Here is a 21,549-nt window from a genome sequence, read left to right on the forward strand (position 1 = left end):
AGCGGCGCAGGTCCTAATCCAGGCACTTGTCATCTTCCGTCTGGATTACTGCAACTCGCTGTTGGCTAGGCTCCCTGCCTGTGCCATTAAACCCCTACAACTCATCCAGAACGCCGCAGCCCGTCTGGTGTTCAACCTTCCCAAGTTCTCTCACGTCACCCCGCTCCTCCGCTCTCTCCACTGGCTTCCAGTTGAAGCTCGCATCCGCTACAAGACCATGGTGCTTGCCTACGCAGCCGTGAGGGGAATGGCACCTCCGTACCTTCAGGCTCTGATCAGTCCCTACACCCAAACGAGGGCACTGCGCTCATCCACCTCTGGCCTACTGGCCCCCCTATCTCTGAGGAAGCACAGTTCCCGCTCAGCCCAGTCAAAACTGTTCGCTGCTCTGGCACCCCTATGGTGGAACAAGCTCCCTCACGACGCCAGGACAGCGGAGTCAATCACCACCTTCCGGAGACACCTGAAACCCCACCTCTTTAAGGAATACCTAGGATAGGATGAAGTAATCCTGCACTATTGTAAAGTGGTTGTTCCACTGGATATCATAAGGTGAATGCACCAATTTGTAAGTCGCTCTGGATAAGAGCGTCTGCTAAATTACTTAAATGTAAATAAAAATAGCATGGTATTCTTTTCACTGTGATAGCTACTGTTAATTGGACACTGCAGTTAGATTAACAAGAATTTAATCTTTCTGTCCATATAAGACATGTCTATGTCCCGGAAAGTTGGCTGTTGTATACAAAGTTATTCTAGTCACATTAGCGCACGTTTGCAACAACCTTCCCGGTTTTGGGATACCCATCCCGTAAAGGGTAACGTGGTTCGTCTGCAGACGTAAAAATAGTCTTGTGAAATGTAAAGGGGTTCAAAAGTTGTTTATTTTACTCAAGGGTGGATTAGGTGTCGTGGAAATATTCGGTCAATCATATTTCACAAATACCGGAGCCTGTGAGTTCAAATAGACTTTTATTACCATATAACAAAAGCCAAGCTGGTTCAAAGATAACATCTGCCTTCCAGTCTTGCCACACACGTTTGAAACATTATTCCTCCTTACGTTACACTCATAGTAACTCCTCTTAATGACTCATCCCCTCTGGCATTTAGCCACCGTTATCTTATTGCCTTGCACAAAGTTTCGTTTTGTTTTATATTAGGGCATGGAAGCCGTAGAGCCACGGAAATAGACAGACCTGTTCTCGACTAAGACAGGTACATGCATGTAGGACCCTAGCTACAGGAGGACGGGCTCATTGTAATGGCTGGAATGGAATTCATGGAATGGTATCAAACATATGGAAACCACGTTTGACTCCGTTCCAATCATTCCTTTCCAGTCATTACAATGAGCCCATCCTCGTATTGCTCCTCCCACCAAACTCCACTGAGCAATTCAATGTTAGCGCCCAAAGTGTCTTCAGTCATACAGCAACACTCTGGTCCTGGTTAGCGGTGGTAGGAATGGTTTGGTCCGAAGTCAGCCTGGTGTTGGTCTTCAGGGTAGGCAAGGTTTGTATGTGCGTAGGCCTGGTTTGGTTCAGGATAGGCATGGTTTTGGTCAGGGTCATCAAGGAAGTCAGGGTTTGGTTCACAATGTTCCTCAGAGCGAATCAGTTGACTACCATTTCTCAGCTTGGCTTTCTGACCAACAGTCTGGTATAGATACACAGCCACTATAAACTGGAGGACCTGTTTAACATCAACAACAACAAACTAGACCTGAAATCAACAACAACAAACTGGAAAACGTGTCAATCAAGACAAATGTGAACAGCTGAGTTGTGTGTGTGTGTGTGTGTCTGTGTTTGTGTGTGTGTGTGCATGTGTCGGTGTGTTTGTGTGCGCGTCTGTGTGTTACCTGAATGTTTAGCAGGACATTCTAACCAAGTAAGAGAGACTTTGTCATTTCTTCAAACGATCATCTTTATTTACTAAGAATTGCAATAATGAAGCTGGTCGACCCCACACTCTTGAGTGTAAGGCTGAGACCTCAATAATACAGAAAAAACAGAGGTCCTATATAGCAGACCTAAAAAAAATTGTCATGGCTGGTTCCACCCCTCCCATGCAGATCGGGGCATCATAAACTATCTTGGGTTCATCTTGTGGTTATGTTCACTGGGTGTTGTTTTCCAGCATTTGTAGTTATGAAAATCTCTTACTATTGTTAAGCATATAATTCAACGATCAATATTCAACAAAGCAGGTAAATAGGTAATATTTCCCTTACAGTTTCCACACATCTAAGTTCCTGTAGATTGTTAAAACAGGATGTCACATACTACAGTCGAAACCAAAAGGCTCTTATCTGTATGCCCAGACCCATGACTAAGTCACACAAGACAAGCCGATACTAAAATATAACAATGGATAATTCTCCAAGTAAAAAGAGCATAGTATGTTCAATTAAACAACATAGTAGGTAATTCAATAATTTTCTCCATAATGGTTACATAAAACAGGTTACTTAAGGCAAAACAAAAGTAGGGTGGTTGGTCGGGGTGGATGAGTGGACGTATAACACAAATGTCTAGCAACCCCAAGGTTGTGTGTTTGAATCTCATCACGGAACACTTTAGCAACTTTTAGCTAATTAGCAACATTGTAACTACTTTTTAATTACGTTGCAACTACTTATCAAGTTAGCTAACCCTTCCCCTAATCCTTTTAGCTAACCCTTCCACTAACCTTAACCCCTAGAGCTAGTTAGCATTAGCCACCTAGCTGTTAGCAACAACAAATTGTAATTTGTGACATATGATACGCTTAACAAATTCGCAACATATCGTGTGAATTGTTATTCATAACATATCATTAAAAATGGATAATGGACATCCACAAATTAAGATACCATACAAAATGTTACATATCATAGTAAATGGAGTGTTTTGGTTTTATATACACACAAAATAATACGAAATGCTCTGAGACCAAGTTGAGAAAACCAGGCACAGCTCATCACCCGTCAAACACCATCCCTACAGTGAAGCCTGGTGGCAGCATCATGCTATGGGGATGCTATTCAGCTGTATGGACTGGGAGACTGGCAAGGATAGAGGGAACAATGAATGGATCCAAATACAGGCAAATCCTTGATGATGACCTGCTTTAGAGTGCAAACAACTTTAGACTGAGGCAAAGATTTACGTTCCAACAGGACAATGACCCTAAGCTTACAGCCAAAACAATGCTGGGATGACTTCAGAACAAGAATGTGAAAGTCCTTGAGTGGCCCACCTAAAGCCCAGACTTGAAAGCATTGAAAATCTGTGGATTGAAGGACATAAAGACTGCTGTTTTTCACTGCTCCCCATCTAATTTAACAGAGCTTGAGAACAGAACAGAGCTTGAGAAAAGGAAGAATGGGAGAAAACCCCCAAATCCAGATGTGTAAAGCTGATACAGACAAACCCAAGATGACGCAAATCTGTAATCGCTGCCAAAGGTGCTTCTACAAAGTATAGACTCAGGGGTGTGAATACTTATGTAAATTTGATTTCTGTATTTAACTTTCAATACATTTGCAAAATATTTTTTATATTGATTTAGATGCAGCCTACATTGGGCCTTTATGATATCCTTTACAAATCAAATCAAACTAAATTGTATTTGTCACATACACATATTTAGCAGATATGTGAGTGAGTAGTGAAATGCTTGTGTTCCTAGCTCCAACAGTGCAGTAATATCTCCTTTCTTTCTGTAATGTTTCCTTTCTTTCTGTGCCACCAAATGTTTGCATAATATTAAAGTTACCAGGTTGTTAGGGCCATACGGGCCAAACATTTTGTTCTTTTATTTGTATTATAATAGAGATGTGTGGACATGTGTATTCATATTTAGAAGCATCGTGGAAAGCAGTATCGTTTTTGTTTTGGAAGAATCTGTTGAGTTCATGCTGAGACAAACCAAAAAGGAAAATCCCCACACACACACCACACACACACACACATCTGTCTTGGCTTAATGTGTGTTTTTCTGCATAACAATCCTGTGATTCATAACAGTTACTGGAAACGGTTAACATCTATTCAGTCTCCACAGAATCTTGTGACTTTATATGGGTGGTTCAGAGAGGACTTTGAGAGTAAAGAGCAGGAGACACAGGCCTTTAGTTCTGAACTATACATCCTTTAAAAATAAAACACTGAGATTCCCAAAGGCCTGTCATCTCCCAGTCAAGCTTTAACATAGAGTGGATTTGTGTCACTATGGCAGTATGATTTCTGCCACTAGTGGCTGTGTCAGTAGCTGGTCGGCGGGCCCCAGTGTCAGCGCCCCTTGGAGACTGAGTCTCTGCTCTGCGCTCAGCGCCGGAGTCTCGTAGTGGACACGCAGCCATGGCTGCCCTGGGGTCAGAGGGCATAGGTCAGTCAGATCTGGGTGACACTGACTAACACACACACACACACACACACACACACACACACACACACACACACACACACACACACACACACACACACACACACACACACAGGGTCAGAGTTCTCACCTTTCTCCACCTTCTGTCCCAAAGACACCAGAAGCTCCGCCCCCACGCTGTGATTGACAGGGTCTCCGGCCTTCGAACGTCCCGCCCCAACCTGTGCAGCACCTGAGCAATGACCATGCCGTCTATATCCAGCACTGTCCCTGCAGACACCAAAAGACAAAGTCATGCAGTGTATACGTGTGTGTGTGCGCGTGTGTGTGTGTGTGTGTGTGTGTGTGTGTGTGTGTGTGTGTGTGTGTGTGTGTGTGTGTGTGTGTGTGTGTGTGTGGTGTGTGTTACCGTGGCCCTGTGTCTCCAGTTCTGTCTGGTAGTGTGCCCGTCTCAGGATGCTGTAGTAGTCTGTGTTGGTTGAACAGAGTGATGCAGCGATCTGACTGGTTACTCCCTGACCAATCATCATGTTCTGGAACTTTTCCAGGGCTGCACCATTCTGCAGGGTTGTAGAGATCACCTTTTTACCCTCCTCCAGGCTCCCTGCACGGCCAACCATCCACAACAGCAGCCCACCTACACACAGACACACACACACACACACACACACACACACACACACACACACACACACACACACACACACACAAAAGATTGACTTGAATTTGAAGGTAATGACTTCAGAATGACTTGGAACTTCCACAGCTTCTGTGTCTAGACTGTAGCTAAGCCCGAGCAGCACTGACGTTCTAACTAGGTCTTTGTCTGCTTGGTTTTGGTCCAAAGGAACCAATTCACTGAGTTTGTGTGTGTTTGTGTGTCTGTGTGTATTCCTCACCCAGACTTGTGACCAGCTCCAGTATGTCGTCTGGCCCCCTCCCCTTTAGACACTCCAGGGACTCCATCACTTCCAGAGTGTTCCCCACACAGCGACCAATAGGACAGTTCATACGACTAAGCACCGCCCCCGTACGGATCCCCAAACTGTTCCCAACTGTCACCTGCAGGAGAGATTGGGGTCAAGGTAAGGGTCACGGCTCTGCTTTTTGTTATGTCCTTTCTATTCCAGACTTGACAACCAGGTGAGTTCCTAACTAAACCAACAACCTTATTTGATCAATCAAGTACAAGGCAGGAGTGAAAACATGGCCCTCCAGACATTCAAACAAGAATGGGGTAAAGGTCAGGTATCAGTGTTAGGGTTACCATGGACTGGGCCAGTGACTTGGCACTGCCCAGGTCTTTGTAGAGAGCTGCATTCCCAAACTTCACATCCAGAACCAACGCATTCAGAGACTCAGCACCCTTCTTAGAGATGATAGAGCCTGGAGAGGACACACACACTATTCAGATGTTCATTTCTCTACTTTGAAAGGTAGTCCAGTTTGCTGTTGTTGTTGTTGGCAGACCTGTGATGAGTGGGAGGCTGTCGACTGTAGACGTAACGTCTCTCAGAGCGTACATGACCTTATCAGCAGGCACCAGGTTATCTGTCTGTCCTACAATGCAACAGCCAACCTCCTCCAGGATTCCATGCAGCTGAGGATGGTGCCACAATATCACACGTTAATAACGAGAGAGAACGAGAGAGAGAGAGAGAGAGAGAGAGAGAGAGAGAGAGAGAGAGAGAGAGAGAGAGAGAGAGAGAGAGAGAGAGAGAGAGAGAGAGAGAGAGAGAGAGAGAGAGAGAGAGAGAGAGAGAGAGAGAGAGAGAGAGAGAGAGAGAGAGAGAGAGAGAGAGAGAGAGAGAGTACCTGTTGTACTGACTGATAGACGTTAAAGCCAGGGATGGACTCCAGTTTGTCCAGCGTGCCGCCTGTGTGCGCCAGACCTCTGCCACTTATCATGGGTACCTATGGACACAGCTTCTGATAGTCAGACACACACACACACACACACACACACACACACACACAACACACACACACACACGCACACACACGCACATACAGGTGGATCCAGGCAGGTACCTTGCAGCCGCAGGCAGCCAGAGCAGGAGCCAGCACCAGGCTGATCTTGTCCCCCACTCCACCCGTCGAGTGTTTATCCACCACTAGCCCCTCCCACTCTGCCGGCCATGACATCACTTCCCCTGACATCATCATCTCCTTCGTCAGTGCGAGAGTCTCCTCTGCTACCATTCCCTGCAGCCAGATTGCCATCAGCATGGCTCCTATACACACACACACACACACACACACACACACACACACACACACACACACACACACACACACACACACACACACACACACACACACACACACACACGCACACACACACGCACAGACACACACACAGCACACACACACACACACACACACACACACACACACACACACACACACACACACACACACACACACACACACACACACACACATCAGGTCAGAATATCAACTGTAGAGTGCAGGTTTTGGCCTGAGCTTGACTATTGATACTCAGTCTAAAGTGTGTGGGGGTCTTCCTCTCTGCAGACCAATGGTCTACCATCTGTCTTATCTGGCATCTCACCCACTGTGACTCTGTGACCTACCTGCACATCGCTGGATGGTGTGTCTGTGTGTCTGTGTGTCTGTGTGTCTGTGTGTGTGTGTGTGTGTGTGTGTGTGTGTGTGTGTGTGTGTGTGTGTGTGTGTGTGTGTGTGTGTGTGTGTGTGTGTGTGGGGCGTGCGTGTGTGTGCGTCTACGTGTGTGTGTCTACATGTGACTGTGACTCTGTGACCTACCTGCACATCGCTGGATGCTGTGTGTGTGTGTGTGTGTGTGTGTGTGTGTGTGTGTGTGTGTGTGTGTGTGTGTGTGTGTGTGTGTGTGTGTGTGTGTGTGTGTGTGTGTGTGTGTGTGTGTGTGTACCAATCTGACTCTCTTGGATGGTCTTGTCCTTGACACCCTGAACGAAGTCTCGGATCTCCCCAGCGCTCAGCTGTTCCCCGTTCCGTTTCTTGCGGATGTGCTCGGGGAAAGAGGCTGCGCTCTGCTCGTGTTGCGCCATCCCTGCAGCTGACTGACACACAGCGGTTTGACACACAGTGGATTGACACACAGTGGACTGTGGACTGACAAGTAGGAGAGGAAAATACACGAGGGATTGTTTTAAATCACTAAACTATTGTGTGTGTGTGTGTGTTTGTGTGTGTGTGTGTGTTTCAACAGAATCGTCGGAATGAATACACCCCTGATCACCGTAAATAGAGTTCACTCTCATAACTGCCACGTTGCGTTCCTTCTCTCCCTTTGCTTGTGGACTTCAGTGTACAACACATCAGCTGTATGTGACCAGGCAACAAAAACATTTCCAAGCCAAACCTCTACAAACAACCTACATCTTTGTTACCATATTAGCTAAAGTAACGGCATACATCGTCAGCATAGTTAATAGAACTAACGCGTTAGTAAACCCGCTACAATCATGCAGTAACGTCAGTGTAACAGTTAACAGTTACACAAGTGGGCCCCAGTGGCAATAAATTAGTAATACCAAAATCTTACCTTGACTTAGAAGAGTTCTAGTGTTGTGTTGGAAAGTATGTTTGAGCAGGGCGTTTCTGTTGGCTGAACTAGCCAGCTGAATTTGCCAGATAAACGAAAATGAAACTGAAAAAAAAATAATAATAATAATCTCTCTCTCTTGCTCTATTTCTCTCTTGCTTCTACTTCATTTTGGAAGAAATTCATTTGTTCAAAACTGTTCAACTATTGTCTTTCTCTGAGTCAACTGCCCATATCATGGATTACTCACCTTTCCTGTCGGGTCGTGATTGGTCTCTTTTCTGCCATCTACTGGACATTTTGTACTATAGCCCTCAGCTATGTTTGGACTGTTATTGTCCACGTTTGCAGTGTTCTAGTGTACTATGGAATAGATGGCTCTCCTATTCTTGGCACTTTGCCCAGTCATATTTAAGGTTAGAACTACCTTTCTAGACATTCTGATGCTTCTAGCTTTGAGTTACATTTTTTGATAACATATCTACAGTATTTCACTTTTTAATGTATCTCGTATTACTTACTAGGTGTTGTCCAATGAATTATGTAACCACTCCCTCTTCAAATCAGGGCTGATTGGAAAAATCTGTCCAAAAGAGGACATTGTATTGTCATTTCTTTGTACTCCCTGAGGAAGGCCATGCAGCCGAAATGCGTCTGAGATTTGAAACTTTATTTTCATTGAACATGCTATACAAATAAAGGCATTTTAATTAATTGTGTGAAGAGTGCCTTGGTCCTCCTTTCTTTTTGATGACCAATTTACCCCTTTTACCAAAAAGCACCTTCTGTCTACCAAAATCTACAATTGTGTACCTCAGCAGCGCTTCCCTTCCTCCTCTTCTTTTCTACATGTGTCTATTAAGGTTTTCAAAACTTCAGAGTTTCCTACCTGTACTGGAACGCTGCTCCTGAACACTGTCATGTCTTCCAACCTTGAGGACACACGGGTCAAATACCCCTCTCTGTCTGTCTGTATGGATGGACTAGTGACCAATGGGTGTGAGTGGTGGAGCAGGTCAGTTAGTCAATAACTACTACAGTAGTCACAACCCACCACGAGTCAGAAAGGGAAACAGTCATGTTGACCTAAATAAATCTGACCCTACCACATCCCCTCATCCCCTTACCCTCACCCTTCTTCTCACCCCTACCCTTACCCAAACATCCCCTCATCCCCTTACCCTCACCCTTCTTCTCACCCTCACCCCTCCCCTTACCCAAACATCCCCTCATCCCCTTACCCTCACCCTTCTTCTCACCCTCAACCCTCCCCTTACCCAAACATCCCCTCATCCCCTTACCCTCACCCTTCTTATTCTCACCCCTCCCCTTACCCAAACATCCCCTCATCCCCTTACCCTCACCCTTCTTCTCACCCTCACCCCTACCCTTACCCAAACATCCCCTCATCCCCTTACCCTCACCCTTCTTCTCACCCTCACCCCTACCCTTACCCAAACATCCCCTCATCCCCTTACCCTCACCCTTCTTCTCACCCTCAGCCCTACCCTTACCCAAACATCCCCTCATCCCCTTACCCTCACCCTTCTTCTCACCCTCACCCTCACCCCTACCCTTACCCTCACCCTTCTTCTCACCCTCCCCTTACCCTCACCCTTCTTCTCACCCTCACCCCTACCCTTACCCTCACCCTTCTTCTCACCCTCACCCCTCCCCTTACCCTCACCCTTCTTCTCACCCTCACCCCTCCCCTTACCCTCACCCTTCTTCTTACCCTCACCGCTCCCCTTACACTCACCCCTCCCCTTACCCTCACCCTTATTCTCACCCTCAAACCTCCCCTTAACTTCACCCTTCTTCTTACCCTCATCCCTCCCCTTACCCTCAATCTCACCCCTCCCCTTACCCCCCCTTACCCTCACCCGTCTTCTTACCCTCACCCCCCCACATCAAACATATAATCCAGTATATTAACTCTATCCAGTATCACATATCTTTACCTGTCCTCCTCTTCCTGTATCCTCCCTGATCCTTACATCTGACCCTGTTCTATACCTGTCTTCTTCTACCTGTATCCTCCCTGATCCTTACATCTGTCCCTGTTCTATACCTGTCTTCCTCTACCTGTACCCACCCTGATCCTTACATCTGTCCCTGTTCTATACCTGTCCTCCTCTACCTGTACCCTCCCTGATCCTTACATCTGACCCTGGTCTATACCTGTCTTCCTCTACCTGAACCCTCCCTGATCCTTACATCTGACCCTGTTCTATACCTGTCTTCCTCTACCTGTACCCTCCCTGATCCTTACATCTGACCCTGGTCTATACCTGTCCTCCTCTACCTGTACCCTCCCTGATCCTTACATCTGACCCTGTTCTATACCTGTCTTCCTCTACCTGTACCCACCCTGATCCTTACATCTGTCCCTGTTCTATACCTGTCCTCCTCTACCTGTACCCTCCCTGATCCTTACATCTGACCCTGTTCTATACCTGTCTTCCTCTACCTGAACCCTCCCTGATCCTTACATCTGACCCTGGTCTATACCTGTTTTCCTGTATCCTCCCTGATCCTTACATCTGACCCTGTTCTATACCTGTCTTCCTCTACCTGTACCCTCCCTGATCCTTACATCTGACCCTGGTCTATACCTGTCCTCCTCTACCTGAACCCTCCCTGATCCTTATATCTGACCCTGTTCTATACCTGTCCTCCTCTACCTGTATCCTCCCTGATCCTTACATCTGACCCTGTTCTATACCTGTCCTCCTTTACCTGAACCCTCCCTGATCCTTACATCTGACCCTGGTCTATACCTGTCTTCCTCTACCTGTACCCTCCCTGATCCTTACATCTGACCCTGTTCTATACCTGTCCTCCTCTACCTGTACCCTCCCTGATCCTTACATCTGACCCTGTTCTATACCTGTCTTCCTCTACCTGAACCCTCCCTGATCCTTACATCTGACCCTGTTCTATACCTGTCTTCTTCTACCTGAACCCTCCCTGATCCTTACATCTGACCCTGGTCTATACCTGTCTTCCTCTTCCGGTATCCTCTGTTGTGTCTATGGCATCATAGAATTGAAGACTGTTATTTTATCAAATCAATTCTTTGTAATTATTATTACCTGATTAAACTAATCATTTAAATGTAATTAACTAGGAAGTCGGGGCACCAAGGAAAAACTTCAGATTACAAAGTTATAATTTTCCTATTATAACTCTTCAGATATTTTAATATCTGATTAATTAGTCTTCAAATTAATGAATTATTCTTTACCTTTACGGTAGTCTCATTCTGAACGTCGTGAATCGTTGGTTATCTGCACGAACCCAGCCTTTACTATGAATCATCCATACATCAATTGTCTTAATCATTTATTTACTAAGTAACTAAATAATCACAGAAATTCATGAACAAACAAACAGTAGATATGGTTACAAGGAAATGATAGGGGAGGTTCCCTAGTGGGCTAAGCCGATATGACGGCTTGGTGGACAAAGGGAAGTGGGTGTGGACTGAGGAGGGCGTGAAAGACAAGTCACTACACAGTTGATAATTATACTGATATAAATGCTAAGCCTTTGCACATGAATGCTCACTCATTCGGGAATAATTGCAATCAATATATACTGCTCAAAAAATAAAGGGAACACTAAAATAACACATCCTAGATCTGAATGAATGAAATAATCTTATTAAATACTTTTTTCTTTACATAGTTGAATGTGCTGACAACAAAATCACACAAAAATAATCTATGGAAATCCAATTTATCAACCCATGGAGGTCTGGATTTGGAGTCACACTCAAAATTAAAGTGGAAAACCACACTACAGTCTGATCCAACTTTGATGTAATGTCCTTAAAACAAGTCAAAATGAGGCTCAGTAGTGTGTGTGGCCTCCACGTGCCTGTATGACCTCCCTACAATGCCTGGGCATGCTCCTGATGAGGTGGCGGATGGTCTCCTGAGGGATCTCCTCCCAGACCTGGACTAAAGCATCCGTCAACTCCTGGACAGTCTGTGGTGCAACGTGGCGTTGGTGGATGGAGCGAGACATGATGTCCCAGATGTGCTCAATTGGATTCAGGTCTGGGGAACGGGCGGGCCAGTCCATAGCATCAATGCCTTCCTCTTGCAGGAACTGCTGACACACTCCAGCCACATGAGGTCTAGCATTGTCTTGCATTAGGAGGAACCCAGGGCCAACCGCACCAGCATATGGTATCACAAGGGGTCTGAGGATCTCATCTCGGAACCTAATGGCAGTCAGGCTACCTCTGGCGAGCACATGGAGGGCTGTGCGGCCCCCCAAAGAAATGCCACCCCACACCATGACTGACCCACCACCAAAACGGTCATGCTGGAGGATGTTGCAGGCAGCAGAACGTTCTCCACGGGCGTCTCCAGACTCTGTCACATCTGTCACGTGCTCAGTGTGAACCTGCTTTCATCTGTGAAGAGCACAGGGCGCCAGTGGCGAATTTGACAATCTTGGATTTCTCTGGCAAATGCCAAACGTCCTTCACGGTGTAGGGCTGTAAGCACAACCCCCACCTGGGGACGTCGGGCCCTCATACCACCCTCATGGAGTCTGTTTCTGACTGTTTGAGCAGACACATGCACATTTGTGGCCTGCTGGAGATCATTTTGCAGGGCTCTGGCAGTGCTCCTCCTGCTCCTCCTTGCACAAAGGCGGAGGTAGCGGTCCTGCTGCTGGGTTGTTGCCCTCCTACGGCCTCCTCCACGTCTCCTGATGTACTGACCTGTCTCCTGGTAGCGCCTCCATGCTCTGGACACTACGCTGGCAGACACAGCAAACCTTCTTGCCACAGCTCGCATTGATGTGCCATCCTGGATGAGCTGCACTACCTGAGCCACTTGTGTGGGTTGTAGACTCCGTCTCATGCTACCACTAGAGTGAAAGCACCGCCAGCATTCAAAAGTGACCAAAACATCAGCCAGGAAGCATAGGAACTGAGAAGTGGTCTGTGGTCACCACTGCAGAACCACTCCTTTATTGGGGTGTCTTGCTAATTGCCTATAATTTCCACCTGTTGTCTATTCCATTTGCACAACAGCATGTGAAATTTATTGTTAATCAGTGTTGCTTCCTAAGTGGACAGTTTGATTTCACAGAAGTGTGATTGACTTGGAGTTATATTGTGTTGTTTAAGTGTTCCCTTTATTTTTTTTGAGCAGTGTATATTTACGCTCAGTGTGTCATCGTGATCTCTGTTGGAATCGTCCGTCTTTCTGTTGGAAAGTTCATCTGATCGTCTCTCTGCTTCCATGAAGTCTCTCTGGATACTTGAGAGTACCCTTCAAAAATGTTCTTATAGAATAGATGTTTCGGCGGTTGTTGGTCTTCACATTCCAGGTCGACATAATTTCTAGCTGTCACGGCCGTCGTAGTGATTGGACCAAAATGCAGCGGGTACGTGAATGCTCATTATCTTCTTTATTTAAAATAAATGAACACTGAACAAAAAGAACGACGAAAACAGTCTTGTCAGGCACACAGCTAAACAAGAAACAACTACCCACAAAACCCATAGAAAAAACACCCCAACTAAATAGGACCTTCAATTAGAGGCAACGAGGAACAGCTGCCTCCAATTGAAGGTCAAAACAATAAACTAGACATAGAAATAGAAAAAATAGAAAATAGAACATAGAAATACAAAACATAGAACACTACCCAAAAACCCAGACAACACAAAACAAACACACCCCTGACACGTCCTGACCAAACTACAATAACAAATAACCCCTTATACTAGTCAGGACGTGACAGTACCCCCCCCCAAGGTGCAGTCCCCGGATGCACCTTAAACAAAAACACAAAAATAAACCCAAAACAAAAATAATCCCGGAGGGTGGCCACCGTCACCGATGGTTCTTGTGCTACACCCCCTCCCCAACCTCCTACTATGGAGGTGGCTCAGGCTCTGGCCTTACTCCCCAACCTAACCTGTCCACCCCCGCTAACTATTTATTATATTTTACCCCTCCCGAAGTCTCTGGACTAAGGCGCATCGTTGAAGACCTCGGGCTGATGCGCGTCGCTGGAGACCTCGGACTGATGCGCGTTGCTGGAGACTTCGGACTGGAGGGCGACTCTGGGAGCTCCGGACTGGAGGGCGACTCTGGGAGCTCCGGACTGGAGGGCGACTCTGGGAGCTCCGGACTGGAGGGCGACTCTGGCTGCGCCGGTTCCGGACTGTAGGGTGACTCTGTCGGTTCTGGACTGTAGGCCGTCTCTGTCGGTTCCGGACTGTGGGCCGTCTCTGTCGGTTCCGGACTGTGGGCCGTCTCTGTCGGTTCCGGACTGTGGGCCGTCTCTGTCGGCTCCGGACTGTGGGCCATCTCTGCTGGCTCCGGACTGTGGGCCGTCTCTGCTGGCTCCGGACTGTGGGCCGTCTCTGCTGGCTCTGGACTGTGGGCCGTCTCTGCAGGCTCCGAACTGTGGGTCATCGCTAGACGGGGCACTGTTGCCGGAAGCTCTGGACGGGGCACTGTCGCCGGAAGCTCTGGACGGGGAACTGTCGCCGGAAGCTCTGGACGGGGAACTGTCGCCGGAAGCTCTGGACGGGGAACTGTCGCCGGAAGCTCTGGACGGGGAACTGTCGCCGGAAGCTCTGGACGGGGAACTGTCGCCGGAAGCTCTGGACGGGGAACTGTCGCCGGAAGCTCTGGACGGGTACTGTCGCCGGAAGCTCTGGACGGGTACTGTCTTTGGAAGCTCTGGACGGGGTACTGTCGTCGGAAGCTCTGGACGGGGACTGCGCACTGAAAGCCTGATACATGGGGCTGGCTTTGGAGACGCCAGACTATTTACACGCACCACAGGGCTAGTGCGAGGAGCAGGAACAGGACGTACTGGACTGGGCTGACACACTGGAGGCCTGGTGCGTGGGGCGGGTACTGGAGGTACCAGGCTGGGGACACGCACCCCAAGGCTAGTGCAAGGAGCGGGAACAGGACGTACTGGACTGGGCTGACGCACTGGAGGCCTGGTGCGTGGTGCTGGCTTTAGAGATGCCAGACTAGAGACATGCACCTTGAGGCCAGTACGAGGAGCAGGAACTGGATACACCGGGCCATGAACCAGCACTGGAGGTCTGGAGCGCACAGCCTGCACCACCCGTCCTGGCTGGGTAGTCACAGTAGCCCTGCACGGGTGGAGTGCTGGCACAGGCGAACTGGACTGTGCAGAGGCCTGATGGCTGCCGTGCGTAGAGCAGGCGCAGGGGTAGACTGGGCCCAGGAGACGCGCTGGTGGCCAGATGTATTGTGCCGGCGCACTTCTCCCAGGCTGGATGCCCACTCTAGCACGGCACTTACGGGAGGCTGGGATCGCACACACCGGACTGTGCGTGCGCATGGGCAAGATTTTGCGCACTTCCGCATAGACCGGGCGCTCTCACTGCCAAACACTCCCCATAATAAGCACGGGGAGTTGGCTTAGGGCTCTTGCCTGATCTAGCCACACTCCCCGTGTGCCCCCCCCAAAAAAATGTTTTGGGGCGGCCTCTCATACTGTCCAATCGGCGCGTATAAGGCCTCATAACGGCGCCGCTCCACCTTGGCTGCCTCCAGCTCCTCCTTAGGGCGAGCGTATTCCCCAACCTGGTTCCATGGTCCAGCCCCGTCCAGAATTTGCTCCCATGTCCACGATTCCAGATAGCTGCTCTCCAGGTGCTGCTCCTTCCTTCGCTGCTTGGTCCGTTTGTGGTGGGCAGTTCTGTCACGGCCGTCGTAGTGATTGGACCAAAATGCAGCGGGTACGTGAATGCTCATTATCTTCTTTTTTTAAATAAATGAACACTGAACAAAAAGAACGACGAAAACAGTCTTGTCAGGTACACAGCTAAACAAGAAACAACTACCCACAAAACCCATAGAAAAAACACCCCTACTAAATAGGACCTTCAATTAGAGTCAACGAGGAACAGCTGCCTCCAATTGAAAGTCAAAACAATAAACTAGACATAGAAATAGAACATAGAAATACAAAACATAGAACACTATCCAAAATACCCAACAACACAAAACAAACACACCCCTGCCACGTCCTGACCAAACTACAATAACAAATAACCCCTTTTACTGGTCAGGATGTGACACTAGCTGCAGACTAGTAATTAGTATCGAAGATTTGCTCTTATTCTGTCGGGATCAATAGTCTCAGAGTTTCAACAACCATTACAACCTTAGCTTATACTGAGGTTTCTGTGGTCTCTGCTCAACCTTCGCTCCCTCAGCTGACCGAGGTATGCATGGTCTGAACTGGGATTCTTCAGGTGGGGGTTTTATTCGTAACAGTAGAAAAGGGCTGTCCCATGAGCCAGATCATGTCTGTGCTCACGGGGGCGGGCCAATGACTTTGAAGGATATACAATTCTCTCACATTAATGGTTCAACATCACCTTATATAATTTCACAAATAGTTTCATCTTTACTCATTCGTTTTATACAATAATTAGACGTAAACCTCATAACGGAGGCTCCTGTAAAACAAACTTATGGTAATGTGGCTGTATTGTCTTTCATAAGGTCACAAACATGAAACAAAACGGACCGGGTCGTAACTGGCTACTCCACCGACCGTTTACACATTCTCCAAAACATGGATATTGTTCAGTTCTCAAGTTCTGTGATGTAGAAGAAGTTCCTTTGTTCTCTGTAAATGTGTCTCTTTCTGCATGTCCAGGAGGAGAGTCTCCTCCAGGAATTTACGACCTGAGATAACAGAACCTGGGTGTAGGAGGGAGAGAGAGGGAGAGAGAGGGGGATGGTACTAACTATACCCAAAGTGGGCCATATCATGACACCTCCCTGATCCTTACATCTGACCCTGGTCTATACCTGTCTTCCTCTGAAAGCACTGAACTGAGCATTTAGAGTTAGAGCAATTCCAGTGGCGGCTGGTGGGAGGAGCTACAGGAGGACGGGCTCATTGTAATGGCTGGAATGGAATTCATGGAATGGTATCAAACATATGGAAACCACGTTTGACTCCGTTCCAAATATTCCATTCCAGCCATAACAATGAGCCCATCCTCCTATTGCTCCTCCCACCAAACTCCACTGAGCAATTCAATGTTAGCGCCCAAAGTGTCTTCAGTCATACAGCAACACTCTGGTCCTGGTTAGTGGTGGTAGGAATGGTTTGGTCCGAAGTTAGCCTGGTGTTGGTCATCAGAGTAGGCAAGGATTTCTTCAGGGTAGGCAAGGTTTGTATGTGCATAGGCCTGGTTTGGTTCAGGATAAGCATGGTTTTGGTCAGGGTAGTCAGGGTCATCAAGGAAGTCAGGGTTTGGTTCACAATGGTCCTCAGAGCGAATCAGTTGACTACCATTTCTCAGCTTGGCTTTCTGACCAACAGTCTGGTACAGATACTCAGCCAATATAAAGTGGAGGACAAGTTTAACATCAACAACAACAACAAACTGGAAAACCTGTCGATCAAGACAAATGTGAACAACTGAATAATATGTGTGTGTCTGTGTTCATGTGGCAGTGTGTGTGTGTCTGTGTTTTACCTGAATGTTTAGCAGGACATTCTAACCAAGTGAGAGAGACTTTGTCATTTCTTCAAACGATCATCTTTATTTAATAAGAATTGCAATAATGAAGCTGGTCGACCCCACACTCTTGAGTGTAAGGCCGAGAGCTCAACGATACAGAAAAAACAGAGGTCCTATATAGCAGACCTAAAAATGCTTAGTCATGGCTGGTTCCACCCCTCCCATGCAGATCGGGGCATCATAAGCTACCTTGGGTTCATCTTGTGGTTATGTTCACCGGTGTTGTTTCCCCGTACCTTGGGTTAGTTTCTCAGAAGCAAAGATCATTAGAAACAAATAGGGGTTTGTTCTATTTCTCAGGCTCTCTTGAGGGGTGGTCTTTTGCTTTATCTCTCGGCTCCACCATGTCCTTGACTTTCGAATGCTTTGTTTTCTTTCCTCTGTTTACCTAAACGCAGATTCCCGGTCGGAATATTATCGCTTTTTACGAGAAAAATGGCATAAAAATGGATTTTAAACAGCGGTTGACATGCTTGAAGTACGGTAATGGAATATTTAGAATTTTTTTGTCACGCAATTGCGCCATGCTCGTGACCCTTATTTACACTTCGGATAGTGTCTTGAACGCATCGAACAAAACGCCGCTATTTGGATATAACGATGGATTATTTTGGACCAAACCAACATTTGTTATTGAAGTAGCAGTCCTGGGAGTGCATTCTGACGAAGAACATCAAAGGTAATCAAACTTTTGTAATAGTAAATCTGACTTTGGTCAGGGCTAAACTTGGTGGGTGTCTAAATAGCTAGCCGTGATGGCTGGGCTATCTACTGAGAATATTGCAAAATGTGCTTTCACCGAAAAGCTATTTTAAAATCGGACACCTCGATTGCACAAAGGAGTTCTGTATCTATAATTCTTAAAATAATTGTTATGTTTTTTGTGAACGTTTATCGTGACTAATTTAGTAAATTCACCGGAGGTTTGCGGGGGGTATGCTAGTTCTGAACGTCACATGCTAATGTAAAAAGCTGTTTTTTTATATAAATATGAACTTGATTGAACAAAACATGCATGTATTGTATAACATAATGTCCTAGGTGTGTCATCTGATGAAGATCATCAAAGGTTAGTGCTGCATTTAGCTGTCTTCTGGGTTTTTGTGACATTATATGCTAGCTTGAAAAATGGGTGTCTGATTATTTCTGGCTGGGTACTCTGCTGACATAATCTAATGTTTTGCTTTCGTTGTAAAGCCTTTTTGAAATCGGACAGTGTGGTTAGATTAACGAGAGTCTTGTCTTTAAAATGGTGTAAAATAGTCATATGTTTGAGAAATTGAAGTAATAGCATTTCTAAGGTATTTGAAAATCGCGCCACGGGATTACACTGCCTGTTGCGTAGGTGGGACGATTACGTCCCGCCTAGCCCAGAGAGGTTAAGCATATAATTCAACGATCAATATTCAACAAAGCAGGTAAATACATAATATTTCCCTTACAGTTTCCACACATCTAAGTTCCTGTAGATTGTTAAAACAGGATGTCACATACTACAGTCGAAACCAAAAGGCTCTTATCTGTATGCCCAGACCCATGACTAAGTCACACAAGACAAGCCGATACTAAAATATAACAATGGATAATTCTCCAAGTAAAAACAGCATAGTATGTTCAATTAAACAACATAGTAGGTAATTCAATAATTTCCTCCATAATGGTTACATAAAACAGGTTACTTAAGGCAAAAACAAAAGTAGGGTGGTTGGTCGGGGTGGATGAGTGGACGTATAACACAAATGTCTAGCAACCCCAAGGTTGTGTGTTTGAATCTCATCACGGAACACTTTAGCAACTTTTAGCTAATTAGCAACATTGTAACTACTTTTTAGTTACGTTGCAACTACTTATCAAGTTAGCTAACCCTTCCCCTAATCCTTTTAGCTAACCCTTCCACTAACCTTAACCCCCTAGAGCTAGTTAGCATTAGCCACCTAGCTGTTAGCAACAACAAATTGTAATTTGTGACATATGATACGCTTAACAAATTCGCAACATATCGTGTGAATTGTTATTCATAACATATCATTAAAAATGGATAATGGACATCCACAAATTAAGATACCATACGAAATGTTACATATCATAGTAAATGGAGTGTTTTGGTTTTATATACACACAAAATAATACGAAATGCTCTGAGACCAAGTTGAGAAAACCAGGCACAGCTCATCACCCGTCAAACACCATCCCTACAGTGAAGCCTGGTGGCAGCATCATGCTATGGGGATGCTATTCAGCTGTATGGACTGGGAGACTGGCAAGGATAGAGGGAACAATGAATGGATCCAAATACAGGCAAATCCTTGATGATGACCTGCTTTAGAGTGCAAACAACTTTAGACTGAGGCAAAGATTTACGTTCCAACAGGACAATGACCCTAAGCTTACAGCCAAAACAATGCTGGAATGACTTCAGAACAAGAATGTGAAAGTCCTTGAGTGGCCCACCTAAAGCCCAGACTTGAAAGCATTGAAAATCTGTGGATTGAAGGACATAAAGACTGCTGTTTTTCACTGCTCCCCATCTAATTTAACAGAGCTTGAGAACAGAACAGAGCTTGAGAAAAGGAAGAATGGGAGAAAACCCCCAAATCCAGATGTGTAAAGCTGATACAGACAAACCCAAGATGACGCAAATCTGTAATCGCTGCCAAAGGTGCTTCTACAAAGTATAGACTCAGGGGTGTGAATACTTATGTAAATTTGATTTCTGTATTTAACTTTCAATACATTTGCAAAATATTTTTATATTGATTTAGATGCAGCCTACACTGGGCCTTTATGATATCCTTTACAAATCAAATCAAACTAAATTGTATTTGTCACATACACATATTTAGCAGATATGTGAGTGAGTAGTGAAATGCTTGTGTTCCTAGCTCCAACAGTGCAGTAATATCTCCTTTCTTTCTGTAATGTTTCCTTTCTTTCTGTGCCACCAAATGTTTGCATAATATTAAAGTTACCAGGTTGTTAGGGCCATACGGGCCAAACATTTTGTTCTTTTATTTGTATTATAATAGAGATGTGTGGACATGTGTATTCATATTTAGAAGCATCGTGGAAAGCAGTATCGTTTTTGTTTTGGAAGAATCTGTTGAGTTCATGCTGAGACAAACCAAAAAGGAAAATCCCCACACACACACCACACACACACACACACACACACATCTGTCTTGGCTTAATGTGTGTTTTTCTGCATAACAATCCTGTGATTCATAACAGTTCCTGGAAACGGTTAACATCTATTCAGTCTCCACAGAATCTTGTGACTTTATATGGGTGGTTCAGAGAGGACTTTGAGAGTAAAGAGCAGGAGACACAGGCCTTTAGTTCTGAACTATACATCCTTTAAAAATAAAACACTGAGATTCCCAAAGGCCTGTCATCTCCCAGTCAAGCTTTAACATAGAGTGGATTTGTGTCACTATGGCAGTATGATTTCTGCCACTAGTGGCTGTGTCAGTAGCTGGTCGGCGGGCCCCAGTGTCAGCGCCCCTTGGAGACTGAGTCTCTGCTCTGCGCTCAGCGCCGGAGTCTCGTAGTGGACACGCAGCCATGGCTGCCCTGGGGTCAGAGGGCAAAGGTCAGTCAGATCAGGGTGACACTGACTAACACACACACACACACACACACACACACACACACACACACACACACACACACACACACACGGTCAGAGTTCTCACCTTTCTCCACCTTCTGTCCCAAAGACACCAGAAGCTCAGCCCCCACGCTGTGATTGACAGGGGTCTCCGGCCTTCGAACGTCCCGCCCCAACCTGTGCAGCACCTGAGCAATGACCATGCCGTCTATATCCAGCACTGTCCCTGCAGACACCAAAAGACAAAGTCATGCAGTGTATACGTGTGTGTGCATTTGAGTATCTGTTCGTGTGTGTGTGTGTGTGTGTGTGTGTGTGTGTGTGTGTGTGTATGTGTGTGTGTGTGTGTGTGTGTGTGTGTGTGTGTGTGTGTGTGTGTGTGTGTGGTGTGTGTTACCGTGGCCCTGTGTCTCCAGTTCTGTCTGGTAGTGTGCCCGTCTCAGGATGCTGTAG

At 46.3% G+C, this 21,549-nt stretch overlaps 1 protein-coding gene and 1 pseudogene across 1 annotated transcript; both read right to left on the reverse strand.

The window, feature by feature from the left end:
• Positions 1 to 1,911: 1,911 nt before the first annotated feature.
• On the reverse strand, positions 1,912 to 8,451 carry LOC106598843 (thymidine phosphorylase). Its single transcript, XM_045700295.1, is given in 12 exon segments — positions 1,912 to 4,355; positions 4,502 to 4,591; positions 4,594 to 4,641; positions 4,781 to 5,008; positions 5,271 to 5,433; positions 5,639 to 5,757; positions 5,842 to 5,971; positions 6,187 to 6,285; positions 6,403 to 6,605; positions 7,289 to 7,435; positions 7,925 to 8,029; positions 8,175 to 8,451. Coding segments are annotated over 12 exon segments (1,521 nt in total). The 5' UTR covers positions 8,224 to 8,451; the 3' UTR covers positions 1,912 to 4,215.
• A 10,416-nt stretch (positions 8,452 to 18,867) lies between these two features.
• Positions 18,868 to 21,549, reverse strand: part of LOC106598562 (thymidine phosphorylase-like) — a 6,327-nt pseudogene continuing 3,645 nt past the window's right edge.

Source organism: Salmo salar, chromosome ssa17 (assembly GCF_905237065.1).
Source record: "Salmo salar chromosome ssa17, Ssal_v3.1, whole genome shotgun sequence".
In the NCBI taxonomy this organism is placed as follows: Eukaryota; Metazoa; Chordata; class Actinopteri; order Salmoniformes; family Salmonidae; genus Salmo; species Salmo salar.